Source organism: Falco naumanni, chromosome 2 (genome assembly GCF_017639655.2).
Source record: "Falco naumanni isolate bFalNau1 chromosome 2, bFalNau1.pat, whole genome shotgun sequence".
In the NCBI taxonomy this organism is placed as follows: Eukaryota; Metazoa; Chordata; class Aves; order Falconiformes; family Falconidae; genus Falco; species Falco naumanni.
Window position 1 is genome coordinate 73,942,932 of NC_054055.1, and position 20,650 is coordinate 73,963,581.

The following is a 20,650-nucleotide window of genomic DNA, read 5'->3' on the forward strand; positions in this document are numbered from 1 at the left end:
AGAGGATGTTCTTCAACAGAAACTTAGCTGTGCAAATAAAAACTCCATTGAAATACCTTGTTTAGTTTGTAAGTGGTTTCATGGGGTTCAGTTTCTTGGCTGTGGTCTAGTTCCTGCAAATGTTTAAGTACCTGCCTTATGAATAGCCTTACTGGAAACATCAGTATTAAAACAAAAACAAACAAACAAAAAAGAAATGTGAGTATTTGTAGTATCTAGGTTTAAAAAGTATCTTACTTTTGTGTAGGTTGTCTGTTGTGGCATGGTTTGTCTTGTGACATTGCTATGTGCTGTGGTGCACTGAGAACCAAAACAATTCAGAACCTGAATGGCTTTTTAATGTTAGTGTTTAGTGCTTAGTTACATTTGTTGAGTGTTTAAGACAGATGTTTAGTGCATGTGTGAAAGTTACGCTGACTGGTTTCATCACAGAGAGGTTGTTTTACTTGGCATTGTTAGCTCAACATGAGGAAGCTGTATGTATATCAACAGTCTTCTCATTCTTGCAGGTTTTGCTGAGCTTTGGTAAGCATGTGCTGTTTCATATACCAGGCATTCACTTACTTTCTTGAGTCCCTTTTGCTACAGGTACATGTTGCCTGGCATAAGCTGACAAAGTAGGTGGCACAGGGCCAGTAGATACCATCTGTGGTGCCATCCTTCAGGATGTTCTTGGGAAAAAGATGCATGAGTTAAAGCTTCAAAGACATATATTCTAGACAGACATACTAAAAGCAGTACACGATCAGTACTTGACTGTGCTATCCTGCAGCAGTTCTGATTTTTTTTATTACTTAAATGTTTTAGTTCAACTTGGACTCAATTGTAGTTGCTGTAATCAAATGCAGTGCATTTATTTTTGCTATGGGATGGAGCAAGTTGCTAAATGGTACAAGCAAACAATTCAGGAAAGTTGTTTGAGAGTGTGTTGAGGATTATGTTGAGGTATAGTGCAGAAACGGGTAACGCACATTACCAGAATGTTGGCTGGCATCTGAGTTACAGTTCTAGTGAAACAATGCAAGTAAGAACTTGTTAGTCCAGCCCCATAATGTTGAATTCTGCTTTGAAATCAAGAGTGAAAGGATTTAATCACACAGGATAAGCAGCTCCTTGAGAAACATGTTTGGATTCTTTTTGTTTATTTGTGGTCTGTAGAAGAATCTGCGAAGAGCTAACTGGCATCAGAAAAGTGATAGATACTGCTATTTCTCGCTGCTTGTTCTTTTCAACTAGAAAGTCTCTGGTGGTGCTTGAGATACTTAATCTCTGTGGCTTGCAATTACAAATCAAAGAAAACACTTGAAGTCTTCTGCAAACTGTTGCTTATTGCATACTGACTCAGTGGTGGACTATATAGTTCATCCCTTTTTTTTTTTTTTTTTTTCTCCTTAACATGCAGAAGTGCAGACAGCTAATGTAAGGATTGGTTTGTCTTGAAATATTTTCTTGGTTTCCGTCTGTCAAACACTGTGCTGCGTTTTGAACTTTTCTATGACAAGACATTAATTTAATTTAACTTTCATGGGACTTTTTTCTGTAGGGAAGTTCAGTATTTGTATAACATGTATTTAGCAATTTGATATCTTTTTATAGAATTTCATATTTATATAGGACTTTTATAGGAGTTTTTGGAAGCCTAATTTGACATCACTTATAGTGAAGTGTCCCAACAGGTCGAAAAAGTACGTAGAGTTGTGTTTAGATAAAAACTTCTGTCTGCTTTCAGTAACAAAATAACATCAGGACCTTGGTCCTGTAGTTGATGCTGTTCATCCTCAGGATTTGCTTTGCAGAGGCAGTGTCTGAAACAGTCTCGGGAAGAACACCAACAACAGTGCTTATCTGGCATTGATAAACCTAGCTGAAGTTGAGCTGGCTCTGCATTCATAGCATAGTTAATTCTCCATCTGGGTTAGTGAACACTGGATATTGGAGAGCTGACTATCTGACAGTGTAATACACTGCTTTTTTTAGTTCATAAAGTGGTCACTTGTGTTAGTACACTCTCTTGTTGCAGCAGTATCACGAAAATAAAAGTGACTGTATAGTCTCATATTTACTTTCTTTTTGTGCCTTCTTATAGTACAAGTCTCAACTGGCTTCATGTCCTGGCCACAGTAGTTTAAAAGGAGGCCATAGCAGCCAGCTACCAGTACTGGACCTGCTGCACAAGTGGGATCCAGCTCGTCCGCCCAAACATGACCTTTGGCAAAGCATATTGTTAGCATTGGGAATGATGAAAAGTGGCATGATTTCATTGCAGATAAATGTATGGCTTCAGATCTCCCAGAAGGTGCATTTTTATTTATAAAATTATTCCTTTGTTGTATTAGCAATGACCTGCAAATGAAATTTCTTATGTGTCTTTTTTTTCTTCAGCATGTTTTATAGACAAAGTAGAACAGTTTCTTCCTCTCATTTTAAATTGTAGACCCACCAAATGTTATTGCCTTGTTTTGTTTAGAGCACCCACGAACTGAATGAATACCTGTGTTATTGATTTATGGTGCAAAGCTCTTAAGTCAGCAAAGGCTGCCTTAAGTCAACATCAGCTTTCCGGTTCATTTACTTACTTTCTACTTCCTTGATATCTTTGATTGTTTTGCTAGTTTTCTAATTATCTGTATACCTTACAGGAAAGCCGATAGTTTCAAAAAGGCCCTAAATTTCTGTTGTACTTTTAAAGTTAGTTGTTTGGCTTTTAGTAACAAAATGACAAAACTTCCAAATGATTCACTAAAAATATTAAAATACATTTATATGCTTTTATTTTCTTTTGTTGTTTGTACTGAAGTGTGTAGTTCTGTGTTCTCACTGCTAATCCCAATGTGTTTGTTACACTTCAGAGAGAATGCTGTTCATGATGAGACTGTGCCCGAGTCTGCTGTGCAGAATGGCAGCTGTGTGAGAAATGGCAACCTGAAAACACCAGTAAGTTGTTTTTTTTTTTTTGTAAAAATAATTAAATTATGGAATTTATCTTCTGTCTCATTCAGTTGTTACAAAATTGAGTATTACATAAAACAATCACAATACAGCACATCTAAAATCTAGTCACTGGATACTGATTCCACTGGCATCAGAGCCTCAAGGCTAGCTTTTGAACAGTCTGTTCATTTCAGTGTGTGCTCTTCCTTAGCTGTGTGTTGTGTGCAGCTGGTGTTAGTTTGCAGGTTGTGTGTTTACCCTGTGAGTGAAAAGACGTGGGAGAGTTGCTGTGCTTGCTGTCTGTTCTTCAGAAATTATAGCTGTCACTGAAAAATGCCTTCTGGGTAGCGCGCAACTAACTGCTCAGAAGCTTCTTGGCTCTTATACCTTCCTATGCTTATCGCTCATTGCTGAGAAAACATTCAAACTGGTAAATCCTTTCTTTCATCCCCTTCTAGTACAGTAATGTTTGATAACGCTTTATCCTTGAAGATTAAGAGTTAGTGCCCTGGGGAGATTATTGCCATGAGAGTAAAATAAAACTTGTTAGGGGATAATTCAAGTATCTGTGAATGGCTGTTACATGTTGCATTTTTTCACATACTTTCTTTGCTTGACTCATTTCAGAGAGAGAAACGGAAGGTCCGAGAACAGTGTGAAAACATAAGGAGGAATTCTTCCAGTAGAAGAAGAGTGAGCCAGCTGCAGAATGGCGAAGTGGTTGAGGCAGTTACGTTGTTTGAAGTGGTTAGCATGGGGAAGCGGGCCATGCAGGTATTTCTAGTTCTGAATTCTGAGAATTGGCAGAGGGAAAAGGGATAAACAGTGGTCGTTTCAGTTATTTATACTCTGGAGCATTGAAATTTTGTTCTGTTTTGGCATAGGTGAGCAAGAAACAAGTTTGATTGGAAAACTGTTATGAGCATGGCTCTTAAAAAGCATGCATCTTCAAGAAATCAATGAAAAAGTAGCTGTCAGATATTTAAAAAGAGGAAGGAAATATGTACCTAAACCAGTGTTCTTAAATCAATGTCTTCAACATACAAAAGGAGAATTATTTTAAAAAATACAGAAAAGGTTCATCAGTAGAAATTTTTTGTTGCTCAGGATTCTGAAAATTGGGGCTCCCCCCAACCTTACCTTTTGATATTTGTCTTTTACCTTCATTCCAATGCAGTTTGACAGCAGTTTGAAGAATAGTCAGGTTCCCTGTGCATCGATATAGTTACCAACTTTATTCAGTGTGAGGAAGCCTACCTCCTCATACTCTGAGCATATATGTATATTATGCTCGTAGCCCCAGATATTTTTATACAGAGTTATACATGTCTCCAGTATGCAGTTCCTCTAAGCAAGGTGTGTGTCTGCACACATGAGAAGTACATTTACATTTTGGATGCAAGACCTTAGTTTTTAAAAGATGTTTGTGTGGATGGACTTTTTCCATGCTACAGCTGTGGTAACTTATTCAGGGAGCTCTGCTAAGCTCAGTTTCTGCTTTGCAAAGCATGATGTGAAGGACTTGAAAAGGCAGCAGCTTGAGTCCAGGCTGCTGCTGCTAGAATTCATTAGACATGTGTGGCACTACAGGTGGGTTGAAGCCTGGATGGCTTGTCCCAGCAGGCCTGTGTCACATAGACAGGGCTGTACTGACCTAGAAATTAAATCTGGAGTTGTTTTTTAGTTTAAGTGTATATGTGAACTGTTTCAGCCTACTGCGCAAACTGGGTGCTAGTGAAGAAGATAATTCCCAGGGACAATTGCTGCTATTAATTTAATACTAATTATTAGATGGTACAGAGGTTAAATGTGTGTGTGGGGTTGGGTTGTTTTTTTTTTTATTTTAAAAATGAAACTATTACTGCAGTGCTGTCAAGAAGTCAGGAGGACGATGTTTTGTGTATTAAAGTTATTAAAACTGTGGTTATTTTCCCTGTTAACAGGGAGCAAAGCATCTGTGAATGACAACATTGCGTAGAGCAGAACCTGTGAATAAGCAGTTCAAGACTTCATTTTGCTCCAGAAGGAGTCTTTTGCATGTGCTGTTAGAAATGGAACTAAATGGTGTGGAGTTTATTCTAATTTTTGTAATTCAATGGAGATGAAACTGTGTTAGTTTGTGTCTTTATGTTGGGTCTTGTCAGTGGAGTACAGCATGCTGTGTTCAGCTCCTGGTTAATGAGTTTCTTTTAATCTGTTCTAGTCTGTAGTAGATGACTGGGTTGAAGCTTATAAACAAGACAGGAACGTGGCACTTCTAGATCTGATCAACTTCTTCATTCAGTGCTCAGGCTGCCAAGGTAATTTACCTTGTTAGTAGCCTTTTCCATTGTCTGTACGTGAGAGTAATCTGAAGTGTGCTTTCTAAAATGGAATTATTCTCTCCAGCAAATCATGTACTTAGAATCTGTGTAAGACAAACTCCAGATGGGCAGAACTAATAGTAAAGCAAGCTGCTGGTTACGTTCGTTCACTCTGTGTTTACAGTTGTATTTTTTTTTTTTTTTTTGAAATTGAAAGAGATACAACAGAGTTGTATGTGAACATGGTTTGCAAGGTCAGGTTTCTGAAGTGGCATGTCAGATTGCTTTGCAGAATTCCCACATAGGGAAGATGGTTTTGATGACCATGCTGATTAAAATCCTATGCTTCAATTGCCATTTATTTGGTAATTTCCTAGTATCTTTTGTTTTGCTAGTATCACTGTTTGAAAATAAACAACTAGAGAATTAAACTCCCTGCTTTGGTGGCTAGAAAAACAGTCTCTTGCCTTGTTGCCTTTACTTTTACCAGAGGGTTGTGAAGCTGTCTATTTCATAACAAACACTGAGACACAGTGACTTTTGGGGACAGCTTGCTAGCGAAATGCTTCAGGATGTCAAGTAAGCATTTAAGACTGCTCTGTTAGTTTGAAACTTCTCTGTGTATCTAAGCAGTTAAAATGTACCTTCTACACTTCAGATTTTTTTTTTCCAGGTCTTTGGCTAGTATGCCTTTTCTTGTGGGAAACATTTTGGGGGTCTTTGACTAGCAGTGGGCAGAATTTTAGTAGATCCTTGAAGTAAATGAATGGACAGAGAAAATAGTCATGCCTGATGGGCACAGGGTAGATTTCTCTAATGTGAATTTCAGTTTTGTTTCACCACTTTTTTCTAGTATGAATGGATTTATGTGTTTCCCTATGTATATGTTGCCCCTACCAGTGTAAATGGAAATAAAAGTCCCACTTTCCTGGTGTTTCTAAATTAAAACAAAGTCTTTACTGTGGTTTGGACTTGGTTAATGTAATGAGGTTGTTGGTAATTGTTTTTTTGTGTAAAACATTTCTAGGCATGGTAACAGCAGAGATGTTTCAAAGTTTGCACAAGAAGGATGTAATGCGAAAAATGACAGAGACCTTTGATGAGGTAGGCACAGCTTTGACTTTGCATGCCTTTCTCATGTAAACAACAGGCTCTACTTAATAATCAACCTGGACAGAGTTCCTGCTGCTTCTCAGGAGCTGTGTCCCACTACCTTAATTTAGGAAAATAATTCTGTTTTTCACAAAAGAAATTTGGTCTTGTAATGACCTATTTTAGCAGCAGCAGGATTTTTTTTTGTAAGTCACCTTTATTTTTCAGAGTTTTATTAGGGCTATCTAACTGCAGTCTTCCTGAATCTGGCTTTCTCTTAGGAGTTCTTTTGATAGTGACTTAATATCGAGGTAAATATAACCTGGCATTGCAGCAGGTAAATGGTTCCTTTGGTATTTCATTGATAGGTCCTCTTAAAAATACTGTTGTGGATTAATGATGAATTAATTCAAAGATATGTTTTAGATGATATTTTATTTGAATCTTTTCTTTCTGTTTTATTGACATAGTTAATTTTTATAACTGTATTTCATATGCAAGAAGATATGCATTCCTGATTTTTAGATAATTGTCAAAACAATACTGAATATCTCATTTCCTGAGGATTGTTAAGAAAAATGCATAGCTTTACAATACTGTTTCTCATTTGACTGCTCCCTGACTAATTATGCTAACATCAAATTTTCTGCAGTGCTCTCACAGTTGCTTCTGTGCTTTTTCCCCCCCTGTATTTGCCACCTCTGAATTGATTTGTCAAGCAGCAGCCATCAGCCTTGCTTTAATTGAGCATCTCTCAAAGACCAGCTGCTCTAGAGATTCCCACAGAGGATGAATTTGCCAACATGGTTTTCTTCATTTTAGAAGTGTAGTAGCACTTGGCCTAATTTTTGATAGAAACGGACAGATATGTGTTGGGCCATGTGAATTAGTAATCTGGTACTTCTTTCCCAACTAATTAGCCCTGAATAGCACTCATGATAGGGTAGGCACTCTGGAAAGTACAAAGATGTGATTATTGTTATCAGCCTGGATGTGTTACAGCTCTGTAACCTTTTCACCTGTCCTGGTGGGGCAAAAGAAAGGTTCTAGGGTTGCCTTAGAAGCTGTATTCCGCGTGCTATAAAAACAGTCACTTTGATTTTGGGTCAGTGTAGTAACGTGCTACTCTAGCAAAACATTTTGCTGATGGAAAAAAAGGGATGCAAAGAATAACAAGGGCTTCTATAAGTATGTCAGCCAGAAGAGGACTGTCAAAGAAAGCATACCCCCACAATGAACATGACTGGCAAACTGGGTAACAACAGATGAGGAGAAGGCTGATACACTCAACAACTGTTTTGCCTCAGTATTTACTGGCAACCTCTCCCTAGACTTCAAGTGGATGAACTGCAAGACAGGTAGGGGGGGAGTAAAGTCCTTCCCATGTAGCAGAAGCTCAGACTCATGACCACCTGAGGAACCTGAACATATGTTAGTCTATAGGACCTAATGAGATGCATCTTGGAGTCCTGAGGGAATTGGCTGATGTAGCTGCCAAGCTATTCTCCATGATATCTGAAAAGGCATGGAAGTCAGGTGAAGTCCCTGCTGTCTGGAAAAAAGGGAAATGTTGCTCCCCTTTTTATAAAGGGTAGAAAGGAGGACCCTGGAAACTACCATCCTGTCAGCCTCTCCTCTGAGCCTGGGAAGATCATGGAACAGATCTTCCTGGAAGCTATGCTAAGGCACATGGAGGACAGGGGGGAGATTCAAGACAGCCAGTATGGCTTGACCAAGGGCAAGTCCTGCCTGACCAGCCTAGTGGCCTTCTATGATGGAGTGGCTACATCAGTGGGCAAGGGAAGAGCTACAGATGTTGTCTGCGTGGACTTCTGGAAGGCCTTTGACATGGTCCTCCACAACATCCTTCTCTCTGAATTGGAGAGAGATGGATTTGATGGGTAGACTGTTTGGTGAATGAGGAATTGGTTGGGTGGTTGCATGCAGGGTGTGGTGGTGAACAGCTCGATGTCTAGATGGAGATTGGTGACAAGTGGTGTCCCTCAGGGGTCTGTATTAGGACCAGTATCAATGAAACAGAGTGGGATTGAGTGCACCGTTTGCAGATGACACTGAGCTGAGTGGTGCAGTTGATGTGCCTGAGGGACAGGATGTCATCCAGAGGGGCCTGGACAAGCTTGAGAAGTGAGTCCATGTGAGCCTCATGAGGTTCAACAAGGCTACATGCAAGTCTTGCACCTGGATTGGGGCAATCCAAACTATCAATATAGGCTGGAGGTTGAAGGGATTGAGAGGAGCCCTGAGGAGAAAGATCTGGGGGTACTGGCATGTGAAAAGCTGGACATTAGTTGACAATGTGTGTTCACAGCCTGGAAAGCCAACTGTATCCTGGGCTGCCTCAAAAGCAGTGTGGTCAGCAGGTCGAGGGAGGTGGTTCTCCCCCTCTACTCTGCTCTCATGAGAACCCACTTGGACTACTGTGTCCGCCTCTGGGCTCCTCAGCACAGGAAGGACATGGACCTGTTGGAGTGGGTCCAGAGGAGGGCAAGGAAGATGATCGGGGGCTGGAGCACCTCTCCTGTGGAGACAGGTTGAGAGAGTTGGGGCTGTTCAGCCTGGAGAGAAAGCTCAGGTGGGACCATATTGTGGCTTTTCAGTACTTAAAGGGGGCTTATAAGAAAGACCGGGACAAACTTTTTAGTAGGGCTGCAGAAGCGTGGCCACAGAAACCCTAAGTATCTGCACAATCCAGGCCTGGAATTAGAATAGGCCTGAAATTAGAATTGTGCTGAAGTTGTTGTGCTGAAGTTAACAAGAAAGTGGCCTTGATCTATTCTTGAATCCTGAGACCAAGTAACTTTGTTGTACTAACAGGCTGTGGCTGTAACAAGCTGCAGCTGTTAGGGAAGACACGTGCAAGGCCAAGGGAGATAGGGAGCGGAATGGGAATAAAGGGAGTAGCAAACAGCAAGGCTAAAACATAGCTAACGCAAATAGCTGCATGGATAGAATGCTTGTTCTAATCGTGATAATTAGTAGTGTGAGAGCAGTGCGTGCTTAGGGGCTAATAACCAATTATATGCTTGCTTTGGGAGCATGCTTGTGTATTGAGGCTATATAAGAAGTATTAGAAGCCAATAAAGATGAGCAAGATGCATAACTCATATTGAGTAATTTCTTGACTCCGGCGGACCCCTCTCCCAACATAGGTCCTGTTGCAATAGGGCAAGGGGTAATGGTTTTGAACTAAAAGAGGGTAAATTCAGACTAGACATAAGGAAGAAATTTTTTGTGATGAGGATGGTGAAACACTGGAGCAGGTTGCCCAGAGAGGTGGTAGATGCCCCATCCCGGGGAACATTCAGGGTCAGACTGGATGAGATGAAGATGTCCCTGCTCATTGCAGGGGGGATTGGACTAGATGGCCTTTAAAGGTCCCTTCCAACCCAAACCATTCTGTGCTTCAATGAAAATACCAAGTGATAATCCTTGTGATTAAACACTCCGTGTCTGTAATTTTTTTTGTATTTTTTTCTTTAAATCTGGTGAATTCTGAAGTTCTCTGTCTGTTTTTAGATAAACTGACTCTAAAAAACCTCCTAAGATTATTTATACAGAATTAGGTATTTTTAAAGACAATATCTGTCAGCTTGTTTAATTTAATCTTGATATGTTATGCCTAGCATTAAACCAGCACTAATATAGAAAAAAATGTCTGAAGTAACCACTTCTGTTAGCCATGGTTATTAGGTGATTGAAAAAATTCTAGAGGATTAAACCAATTTCTTTTAAGAGTAAGAGCAAAGTAGTTTGTTGTTTTAAAGTGAGTTGTTTCTTCTTTGTGTTTCTTTTCACATGTAGTTCTCTCATCATTTTCATAAATAAAGATGGAAACGTGACAGTGATTAATTTAGTTGAGAAGTAGTGCCATATAGGACTTCCTGTGATTTCAAAGTATTTTTTGAAAACAAATGATAATAGTAGTGAAAGTAGTAATGAGAGTGGAAAATATTGCCAGATATCTGCCAGAGTACCTCATTTTGCCTTTTGATTTATGTTGTTTGTTTCTAGCATTCAGAAGATTGGAAAATTACAGGGTTATATATAGTTCTTTGCTCTTGATCATTTCAGTGACTTAACCATTGCATTACTGTTCAGTTAATTGCAGCACTGTATCCTTGTACCAATCAATGCATCCTCCCAAAATTCTCACTAGTATTAGTGGGAAATGTTAGCGGTGGTGAGTTTGGCAAGAAATGTGAAGGGCAATGAGGGCACATGATTCTACAAATACATCAACAGCAAAAGGAAGACCAAGAAAAACATGGGCCCACCGCTAAATGAGGCAGGGGCCCTGCTGACAAAGGACACAGAAGAGTCTGATGTACTCAATGCTGCCTTTGCCTCTGGCTGTACTGGTAGGACCGGCTTTCAGAAATATGAGGTTCCTGAGACCAGAGGGAAGTCCAGAGCAAAGACTGCTTACCCTCCATGGACAAGGATCAGGTTAGGGAACACCTAAATGAACTGAACATGGGTAAGACCATGTAGTCTGAAAGAATGTACCCAGGAGTGGCTGGTGTCGTTGCGAGACCCCTTTTAATTGTCTTTAAAGGTCATATTGATTGGGAGAGGTGTCGGAAGACTCAAAGCAAATGTCACTCCTGTATTCAAGAAGGGTGGGAAAGAGGGTCTGGGGAACTCCAGCTGGTCAGCCTTACCTTGATCCCTGGGAAGGTGATGAAGCAACTAATTCTGGAAATAATGTCCAAACACATGAAGGACAAGAAGGTGATCAGGAGTGGTCAGTGTGGATTTAAAAAGGAGAAATTGTGCTTCATCGACATGATGGCCTGCTATAATGAAGTGACTAGCTTGGTGGATGAGGAGAGGGCAGCAGAGTTTGTCTTGACTTCAGTAAAACTTAACACTGTCTCCCGTATAATCTGTGCAGATAAGCTGATGAATTATCAGTTAAGTGGCCAGTGTGGTGGATTGAAAACTGGCTGAACAACTAGGCCCATGCTGAAGTGATCAGTGGCACAAAGTCCAGCTGAAGGCTAATCACTAGTGGAGTACCCCAGGGTTGATATTTAGGCCAATAATGTTTAACATCTTCAACAATGACCTGGACAGTAGGGCAGAGTGTACTGTTAGCAAGTTTGCAGACAATAGAAAACTGAGAAGAGTAGCTGCTAGACCAGGAGGTTGGTTTGCTGTTCAGAGGGACCTCAGCTCATGAGTTCTGCAACAGGAAACCCCTATGAACCTGAGGGGGAATAACCCCATGTACCAGTACCTGCTGGGAGCTGGCTGGCTGGAAGGCAGCTCTGCAGGGTAGAATCTCAGTGTCTGTGTGGATGACAAGATGAATGTTAGCCAGCAGTGTGCCCTTGCAGCAGAGACAATCAACAACCCCCTGGGCTGCATTTAGGGAAAGCATTGCCCACAGGGCATGGGAGGTGATCCTTGCTCTCTGCTTGCACTAGTGAGACCACATCTGGAGTGCTGAGTCAAGTCCTGGGCTTTCTGGTATGAGAGATGGATTTACTGGAGTGAGTCCAGCAAAGGGCCACAAAGATGATTAATGATCTTTCAAATGAGAAGAAGCTGAGAACCTTGAGCCTATTCATTCTGGAAAGAAGTAGCTCAGAGGGATCTAATCTATGTGTAAAAATACCCAGTGGGACGGAATGAGGAAGAGGAAGCCTATTCAGTGGTGTCCGGTGAGACAGTGAGCACAAAGGCAAGCCAAGATGGGCTATGGGCACAAACTGAAGTTATGAAATTTCACCTGAATGCAAGAAAACACTTTATTATGTGGGTGGTCAAACACTGGAACAGATTGTCCAGAGAGCTTATGGAGTCGCCATCTGTGAAGATACTACAAAGCTGACTGCACACGATGTCACCTGACACTGAGGGGACAGGCAGGTTCTTTTAGGGGGTCCTTGGCAGAATGATGATGGCACTAGTTGTAGTTACAATTAAAGCTTTATTTTCTTAACAGTATATTATTAGTGTAGCACAGATTTTATAATTATAATGGCACAAGATTTCTACAAGTAGAATCAATATAGCAGCATAATACGGAATTTATAATACAATTTAACTTACGATTTCTAATCACCTAAGTGATACAGAATTTGTAGTACGATTATAATACTATTTCTCATCATCTAGACCTTCTGTAGGTGGGGTCAAATCGTAATACATGGTTTGCTGTATCAAAATAACAATCATAATTTAGATTTGAAAAATCATATAAAAGAATACAAGTCAGTCCTCAGAGGAAACAGATGATGGTAGAGGTGTCCCTGCCATTGGGCAGGTCATGCCCAATTTGCTCTGTCTAGCAGTAGCTCTTGTTCAAGTTCCCCACATAGGTCTTGCAACCACTTGATTTTATGGACTGTGCTCTGGGTGTTGTGAAGCTTCTCTGTGATGGGGTTGTCACCACCACCTGGCTGGCTGGGTGCCTGGGACCTTCAAGGCCAGTAAGCAAGGGCGTAATTGGCCTGGCGCCTAGGAATCTTCAGACCGGTAGGGAGGGGAAGAAGTCCGTTTTGTTTTGTCTTGGTTCACAGGACCTTCAGGGCCTGATAATGAGGGAAAGGCAACAAATACATGACCTGCTGTGTCACAGAGAATGGCTGTTTGCCCCATAAAATGGTGTTAGTCATGCTAATCATGTTAATGGTGTTGGGAACAGGGGTTACTGATCACACATGTCACTGGGCAGCCTGCTCTGGCTGACCCTGCTTGAGCAGGTGGGATTGGATTAGATGATCTCAAAGAGTCCCTCTCAGTTTCTGTGAAAACTCATACTGGTGTTGGAAGCAGAGAATGGGTTTAATAGGGTAACTGAGGCATTTATTTCCTCTTTGTGGGCTGTGGTATTCCTCAGTAGAGAGACAGGCTTGACTTCAGGGCTACTGCTTTTTGTTTTCCCTCTTTCTTAAACTATTCTGTTTCTCTCTCCTGCTTTTCTTCCTGTATGTGGCATTTTATTTCTTGCAATTTTTCATTCTTTTGTAGGTTTCCTTACCTTTCCTATTTTGTTGCTGAAATGTTTAGCAATGGAAGAGTTAAATTTGTTACTGTACAGCCAGATGGGGATAGAAATACTTGTTGTGCTTCACTGATCCTAATAAAAAAGTTTGATTTTATGCCTTTTGTCTTGGAATAATTGCAGAGTTGAGGAAACATCTCTGAATCAAGTCACACTAGTGCTGAAAACATTTCTCTATAATTCAAAAAGCTTGGAATGTTGTTTTTTTTGAGTTTGGATGTTTTGCAGTATCCAGTTACTAAATGTTGGGAAGGGATATATACTTAGAATAGCTGAGGAGCCGTATCTTAGAATTAATAATGAGGATTATACCTTGTATATGTTTGCTTATAGATTTTAAAAACAAGCTATCTCTTGTAGCAAGAAAACTCAGATTTTATATAAAAGTGTGTTTTTCTTCTATCATTAGTTATAAATTAAAAATACCGAGATGAGAAGGAACTGGATTTTGTTTAATGCATTGGATTGTATGAGCATGAGCCACCTGTATACGCAATGTCTTAAGTTTTAATAGCCTTTTAAATATGCATGATTTGTGATGCTTTTGTCTTTACGAATTAACTGTGCCATTTCATCAAAAATCTTCTAAATTTTTGTCTCCTGCGTTACAGGAAACTGGGTTGCAGTATAAGAAATTCATGGCCTATCCTTGGATCCTGACAGTTACTTGGCCGGTGGACATGGTAGGACTCTTGTAGTTCTCTGCGACTGTAGTATAGCATTTTCTGTGGCTGTGTTTCCCATTTCCATGGTAGGTGAATACCTCAGAACTTGTCATCTTAAACTGCATTAGTGAATGGAGCTCATCATGCACTTCTGAGGTCTGCCTCATGTGATCTGTTTTAGTGCTCTGGTTTGGATGACCACACTCATGCTTTTGAAGTGTCTGTTTCTTGCTGTTGATGTCAAAGGGTGTTGTGGTTTAACCCCAGCTGGCAACTAGGTACCACACAGATGCTTGCTTAATCTGCCCCCACCTCCCTGCAGTGGGATGGGGAGGAGGACTGGGAAAAGGTAAAACTCGTGGGTGGAGATGACAGAAATTTAATAATCAAAATAAAGTAAAATATAATTAATAATAATAACAGTAACAACAAGTGTAATGAAAAGGGGGGGGAGGGAGAGAGATGAATTAAACCCAAGGGCAAAAAAAAGAAGGAAAAAAACCTCAAGTGATGTACAACAGTTGCTCACCACCCACTTACCGATACCCTGCCAGTTCCTGACCAGTGATCGGCCACTCCCAGCCAACTCCACCAGTGTATATACTGAGCGTGACATTCTATGGGATGGAATATTCCTTTGGCTAGTTCAGGTCAGCTGTCCTGGCTCTGCTCCTTCCCAGCTTCTTGTGCCCCTCCTCACTGGCAGAGCACAGGAAACTTGAAAAGTCCTTGATTTAGAGTAAGCACTACTTAGCAACAACTAAACCATCAGTGTGTTACCAACATTATTGCCATACTAAATCCAAAACACAGCACTGTACCAACTACTAAGTAGAAAATTAACTACCCCAGCTGAAACTAGGACAAAGGGCCATCCGCATTTTGAACAGACTGATGTATGTCAAGTTGCAGTGGTGCTCAAATTCATTTCCCATCCCTTCCAGTGAGCTCTACACACACATGTGCCTGCATGCATATGTGCACACACACATGTCTTCACACAGATGTTTTGGCAGATTTGTTCAAAGGCTTTTTTCATCAAAACATTCTCTTGCGAATATAAATTTTTGATTGGGAGAATATTTTGAGAACAGAAACATCTTTTCTGTAATGCTTCTTCCCATACAACACTTGCAGCATTGTGGGGAATTAGTCTTGGCTCCTTGTTGGCACTTCACTTTCCTCTCTTTCCAGGATGAGTCAGAGCAGGAGCCTCAGCTGAGTGATTTGAATAGTTCTCTGGAAGAACCTTGTGTTCTCTGACTTGGTTTCTGGAAGCAGAGTTGCTTCTCTTTACTCGTTATGGAGAGAATCTAAGGGAATCCCAGGTTAGGTTCTTAAATTTAGGTGGTGTGCCTGTTGTGCTGGTGTGCCTATGTATGCTTTACTATATTTACAGTATACCATTAAACAGTATCCCAATGTAATAAATGTGGACAGTAGAAATGCTCTTAAATGTCTTCCTGTATTTGTGCTGCTTTTCAGATTGAGGGGTAAGCTGTGGTGATAAAGTACATATTTCCTGAAGCTGTAGGTTGTCTTTCTATAGTTTCTGTCATGATCAAGGAGCATTAAACAGGGCCTGCTGGGGACTCGCGTTTCTGTGTTAGTACTTGCTACTATGGTTAGGCTCTGAAATTACTCTTACAATCAGAAATACATTCTATATTCCCAATGTGCTTTAGGTTGTGGGCATCTCTGAGGCCAATCTGTATTTGCATTTATATTTCAAGAGAGCAGTGGGTCCTGTGTTTTGGAGGCAAAGTTACAACAGAAGAGCATTTAGTGGGCTTTATAAGTACACAAGGTTATTCTGGGTGTGAAGCTGCATGGTAGAATACATCTGAGAAGGTGTATGACCAACAGCTGAGTAGTGGCCTGCCTTCAGGATGAAGTTTTCCATAGTGAGTGAAGTTTTGGAGTTCCCCAAAGCCATTCACACCTGGAAACCATCAAGATGCAAATTCATATTCAGAGCCATTGCTGGCATCTGTGAGGTGCAAATGAAATAAATGTTCATGCTGCCTGAGGTTGCCATCTATGAAGTCTTCCTAGTATGCTCTTCACATGAGGTGCACTGTTTTGTGTGAGAAATCATTTGAACTGCCATCTGTCTGCTTTCTTGCTGGCAGTATCAACTGTACTGTGAATATTCTTGTGGTTTTATTGTAACTTGCTTTTTGCATAATGTCAAAGGTATTGCCTACTTACTGTTTCTGCGGAGGTTATCAGACACAGGTGCTGGTGGTATAGGTGAATGACTGACTCACTATTTGTCATTAAGCTGCAACCTGATAAACTCCTTAAACTGGCAGTGCTGCTGAGGAAAATGGTCCCATCCTGCTCACATCACAGTTTGTTTTCACTTTTCAGTCCCTTCAGTTTCCTCCTGGATTTTACCATGCACTTGCAGGAACAGGAAGGACAGGGAAATGGGGAAGCACTGCTGTCTGTGAGGAAGTAAAAGAGTCCAGGAGGGGCTCATGATTGATGCAAGTGAAAGTTATTTATGATGTTGAGGCTTCATATGCCTTCTCCCACCTGTCCGTTCACAGCTACCTCACACATGTTGCTTTCAGATGTGGGCTAGCATGACAGGGTAGCTCTAAGGAAGCTAGTTAGTCTCTGTGCTTGCTTGTAACCTAGCTGTGTGTCCCTACTTTGTATTAATAATCATGAAAAAAGTTATGGATGGGCCGAGGTGAAGCTGGCAGCAAAACTCTGATATTCAGTGAGAGAGACGTAAATGGTGTGCACAAACAAAACTAATTGGGGTGTTTTCTCTTGCCTTTTCTTTCCTGTGCAGGACAATGAAGACTACCCGCTGATCAGAACAGGACCCTATTGGAAGAAGTTCAAGGCCAATTTCTGTGAATTTATTGCAGTGTTTGTCCAACAGTGCCAGTGCAGCATCCTGTATGATAGCTACTTGATGGACACTGTCATTTCACTGCTTACAGGCTTAGCGGACTCCATGGTCAGAGCGTTTAGACACACAAGTACTCTGGCAGGTAAAGTAACTCACAGAGCTGCTGTAGATTGTGAGTTTTGTTGATGTGTACAAACAAAACTGCTCAAAATTGAAAAGCTCTCTTTACTGGAGAACTTGCTATTTTATGCATTGACAGTGCGTTCCTCCTAATATATGTTACTGTAATATAAATTACTTGTTCCTATGTGTATCTGAATGGAATTTGGATGCTTCAGATAGGATAGATATGATTTTTTTTCTTTGTTTTCTTTAATGCCTGACATGACTAACTTTAGAATTTTGTTGCGTTCAGATTCTTTTTTTTTTTTTCAGTAACTGATTTTTCACAGTCAATTTTATATTCTGTTATTTTCCTCCCTCCACTAATTAATCTGATGAAGTTGCATAAAATGCTTCACCTAAAAAAGCTTCCTTTGGAAAGCTGCTACTCTTGTGGTATTTGTGCTAGAAAGAACATTGCTTGTTACGCATTTTTGTTCCATGCAGCATGATGATACTAAAGCTACTACATTCCCCCCTCCCTCCCCACCGCCCCGCCCCCCCCCCCCCCCCAAAGGCAGCTAGTAAGTTCTTTGCCATACAAAGAGCACTTAAAATATAACTTGTTCTGAAGTACACTGTTTGCTTTGAAGGCTCAAAACCCCCACTTGACGTCTGTGGAAATCATCTAGTGATCCTTAGAGGAATGTGCATTTTTGCCACTTCAAGTAAAATATTAAGATTGCCAGGCTTTTATTGGCCAGCTTCACTGTTGTGGATGGTGTGGGTTTTTTTTTTTGTTGGGGTGTGTGTGTTCTTTGTTTTGTTTTTTATTGTCACTGGAAATCACCAGTTCTACAACTCTGGATTCTTTTGCAGAAAAATCAAAGTACGTAAACTAAGAAGAGTTGCCCAGTAAATTACTTCTCTGACTAGAACTCTGGCCAAAAGCTGTAAATCACCAGTAGTATCTCTACATTTTCCTTTTTTTCTCCTTTTCTGCCTTTAAAATAAATACTGTATTTTGAAATAAATTACTATAATCTAGTAATGTTCATATTTTGGATAACAAACTGGATTTGGCTAACCATATCCTTTTTGTGGTAAAGTGATGAATATATTTATGCTCATATCGCTCAGCTAAGCTAAATATGTTGGCTTTGTTTTCTTTTTAGCAATGAAGCTTCTGACAGCGGTTGTTAGTGTACATCTGAACCTTGATGTCAACAAGCACAACGCTCAAAGGTTATATGAGGTGGAGAAGAAGAGGATAAGTGGCAAGAGAACAAATTACAGACTTGACCAGCTAGAGAAAAAAAGGAAAGAGGTTAGGCAGGTGTCTTTTATGGGGGATGCATGAAGATGGAAAAGAGGGATTAGTGACAGCTTGCTTTTGGGTCGCTGCAGTTCTTTGAGGTTTATATGTTTATCTAATGCATGGTGCAGAGCAGTTATGACTGGCTAGATTAAGTGGTACAGAAATGACTAAGGTAGTATCTGCCCTATGTACTGTTAACGTGTGATGTCTGTCCTACTAATCGCTGCTTTAAATTGGCTTCATTAGCCCTTGACCTTTACACAAATATGGATTTACACTCACAGGTAGTTTCATCGGTAGCTCTAGTGTTGTGGGAGTGCAGCTTTGCATATGTTTATACAAATTACAAGCCAAAATGTTAGTTCAAGAACTGGATTTCAATGAATGCAAAAGGATCCAGGATAGCTGTCATCTCCAGATAAGTAATACATTGTAAAAATATTCCTAGCTTCAGGTATGACCTGTATCTTTCTTGCTGTTCAGTTTCTGTCATTTCTTCCCTGCTCAGCCAGACAGCTTCTTATCAACATACAGAGACAGGCCTATATATGTATGTAAGAAATAATTCTGGCTTGAGGGTGGAGGTAACTATGCTTGATGTTCATGCATAGTCACACTTGTTGTGGTTTAACCCCAGCTAGCAAGTAAGTACCACGCAGCTGCTTGCTCATCATTCACCCTGCCTCCAACCCTGTGGTGGGAGGAGACTTGGAAGGAAGGTAAAACTCATGGCTTGAGATAAGAACAGTTTGAAATAAAAATAATAATAATAATAATTGTAATGAAAAGGGAGACAACAAAAAGAGAGAGAAATAAAACCCAAGAAAGACAAGTGATGCACAACACAGTTGCTTACTACCCACTGACTGATGCTCAGCCAGTCCTCGAGCAGTGATCAGTGCTTCCCAGCCAACTCCACCAGTGTATATACTGAGCGTGACATTCTATGGGATGGAATATCCCTTTGGCTAGTTCAGGTCAGCTGTCCTGGCTCTGCTCCCTTCTGGCTTCTTGTGCCCCTCCTCACTGGCAGAGCACGGGAAACTTGAAAAGTCCTTGATTTAGGGTAAGCACTACTTAGCAACAACTAAACCATCAGTGTGTTACCAACATTATTGCCATACTAAATCCAAACCACAGCACTGTACCAGTTATCAGGAAGAAAATTAACTCTTTCCCACCTGAAACCAGGACATCCTTCTCTTGACCTTAGAATCAGTTATCTCTGTTCTGAGCTTTGGATGCCCATGGACTCTTAGAAACAACCCCTTTTTTTGTGGAAGGCAGTGTTTGGATGAGACAGGGTTTTTTAGTATTACTGTAAGGCTGATCTTATGGGAAGGACAGAGGAAATGTGTGCTTGGGGGAAGAGCCCAAACTGGTCACCCTTCCTGATGATGTTGATGAGAGAATGTTTTTATTAAGTGACTTGGGTTTCCAGAAGTTCCTAACTAGATTTTCAGGGCTTGGTTAAAATACATGCTCATTGTGGAATAGGTGCATTTTGAAAATTCCCTTGTATGCCTTTCTTCCATGTCTGTTTAAATGCATAAAAAGAGAATTTGGACCTGACCTATATGTGAAGATTATTTAATAGTTGTTCTGTATGTTTCTGTGTATTGATAGATCAAGACTTACTATATCAAACAAGTACCTTGTTATCCAAGTTAGCAGTTGGTATCTGGTAAACCTTTCATCAAAAATGTCATTACAGACCGCTCGTATGTTGGTGCCATGTGTAAATGCTAGCAATTTGCACCACAGTAGTATTGTGAGTACTGATGCAAATTTTTTGTGTAATGAATTGTGGAACCAATGTTAACGTTCAGTTCTCTTTGTATTTCAGTATGAGCATAAGCTTCTAGAGATACAGAACATGATGAATGCTATTTTCAAAAGGACATTTCTAAACCGTTACCGGTAAGAATAAAAATAAAGCTGTGGTGTGTATCTGCATGCCCAAGAAACTCTTGCTCAAATTGTCGAGGTAACAGATACCTCAATCAAGGTAAACATCCTAAACGCGCTAATGATGTCAAGAAAGGTGTAGCAGTTTGATTATTTTAAACAATTTGGACTTACAAAAGGACCTTTCTTAAGTTCTTCCTGCTGGCTATAGAGCAGTGCCTTTGTGATTGAGAAGATATCCAGAATTACAAGTAATTATTGCATGAAACATTTGTAGCTAAAAGTGGCCTAACTGCCCGTTGAAGACTAACTTAGGACATGAATATGAAGATACTTGTAATATTTTTGGATTATACATACTTCTGAAATTTAAGAAAATAAAAATATTGCGAATAATGTAATTAGTATATATTAGGCTTTTAAAATATA

The 20,650-nt window shown here is 40.3% G+C and overlaps 1 protein-coding gene across 10 annotated transcripts in view; it reads left to right on the plus strand.

Moving 5' to 3' along the window:
* LOC121083941 (cohesin subunit SA-2-like) overlaps nucleotides 1-20,650 on the plus strand; it is a 66,800-nt gene that overhangs the window by 2,375 nt on the left and 43,775 nt on the right. For 9 of the 10 annotated variants that reach the window (XR_005826532.1, XM_040584862.1, XM_040584864.1 and 6 more), the window contains exons 3-10: nucleotides 2,850-2,934; nucleotides 3,559-3,705; nucleotides 5,135-5,231; nucleotides 6,262-6,338; nucleotides 13,971-14,042; nucleotides 16,831-17,035; nucleotides 18,171-18,322; nucleotides 20,160-20,233. Coding sequence is in view for 9 of the 10 variants with exons in the window: in XM_040584862.1 (XP_040440796.1) it covers nucleotides 2,850-2,934; nucleotides 3,559-3,705; nucleotides 5,135-5,231; nucleotides 6,262-6,338; nucleotides 13,971-14,042; nucleotides 16,831-17,035; nucleotides 18,171-18,322; nucleotides 20,160-20,233 (909 nt within the window). In the remaining variant the exon portion in view is untranslated. Of the gene's footprint in view, nucleotides 1-2,086; nucleotides 2,297-2,849; nucleotides 2,935-3,558; nucleotides 3,706-5,134; nucleotides 5,232-6,261; nucleotides 6,339-13,970; nucleotides 14,043-16,830; nucleotides 17,036-18,170; nucleotides 18,323-20,159; nucleotides 20,234-20,650 lie in introns of all 10 variants that reach the window. The other variant, XM_040584861.1, reaches the window with a different exon arrangement.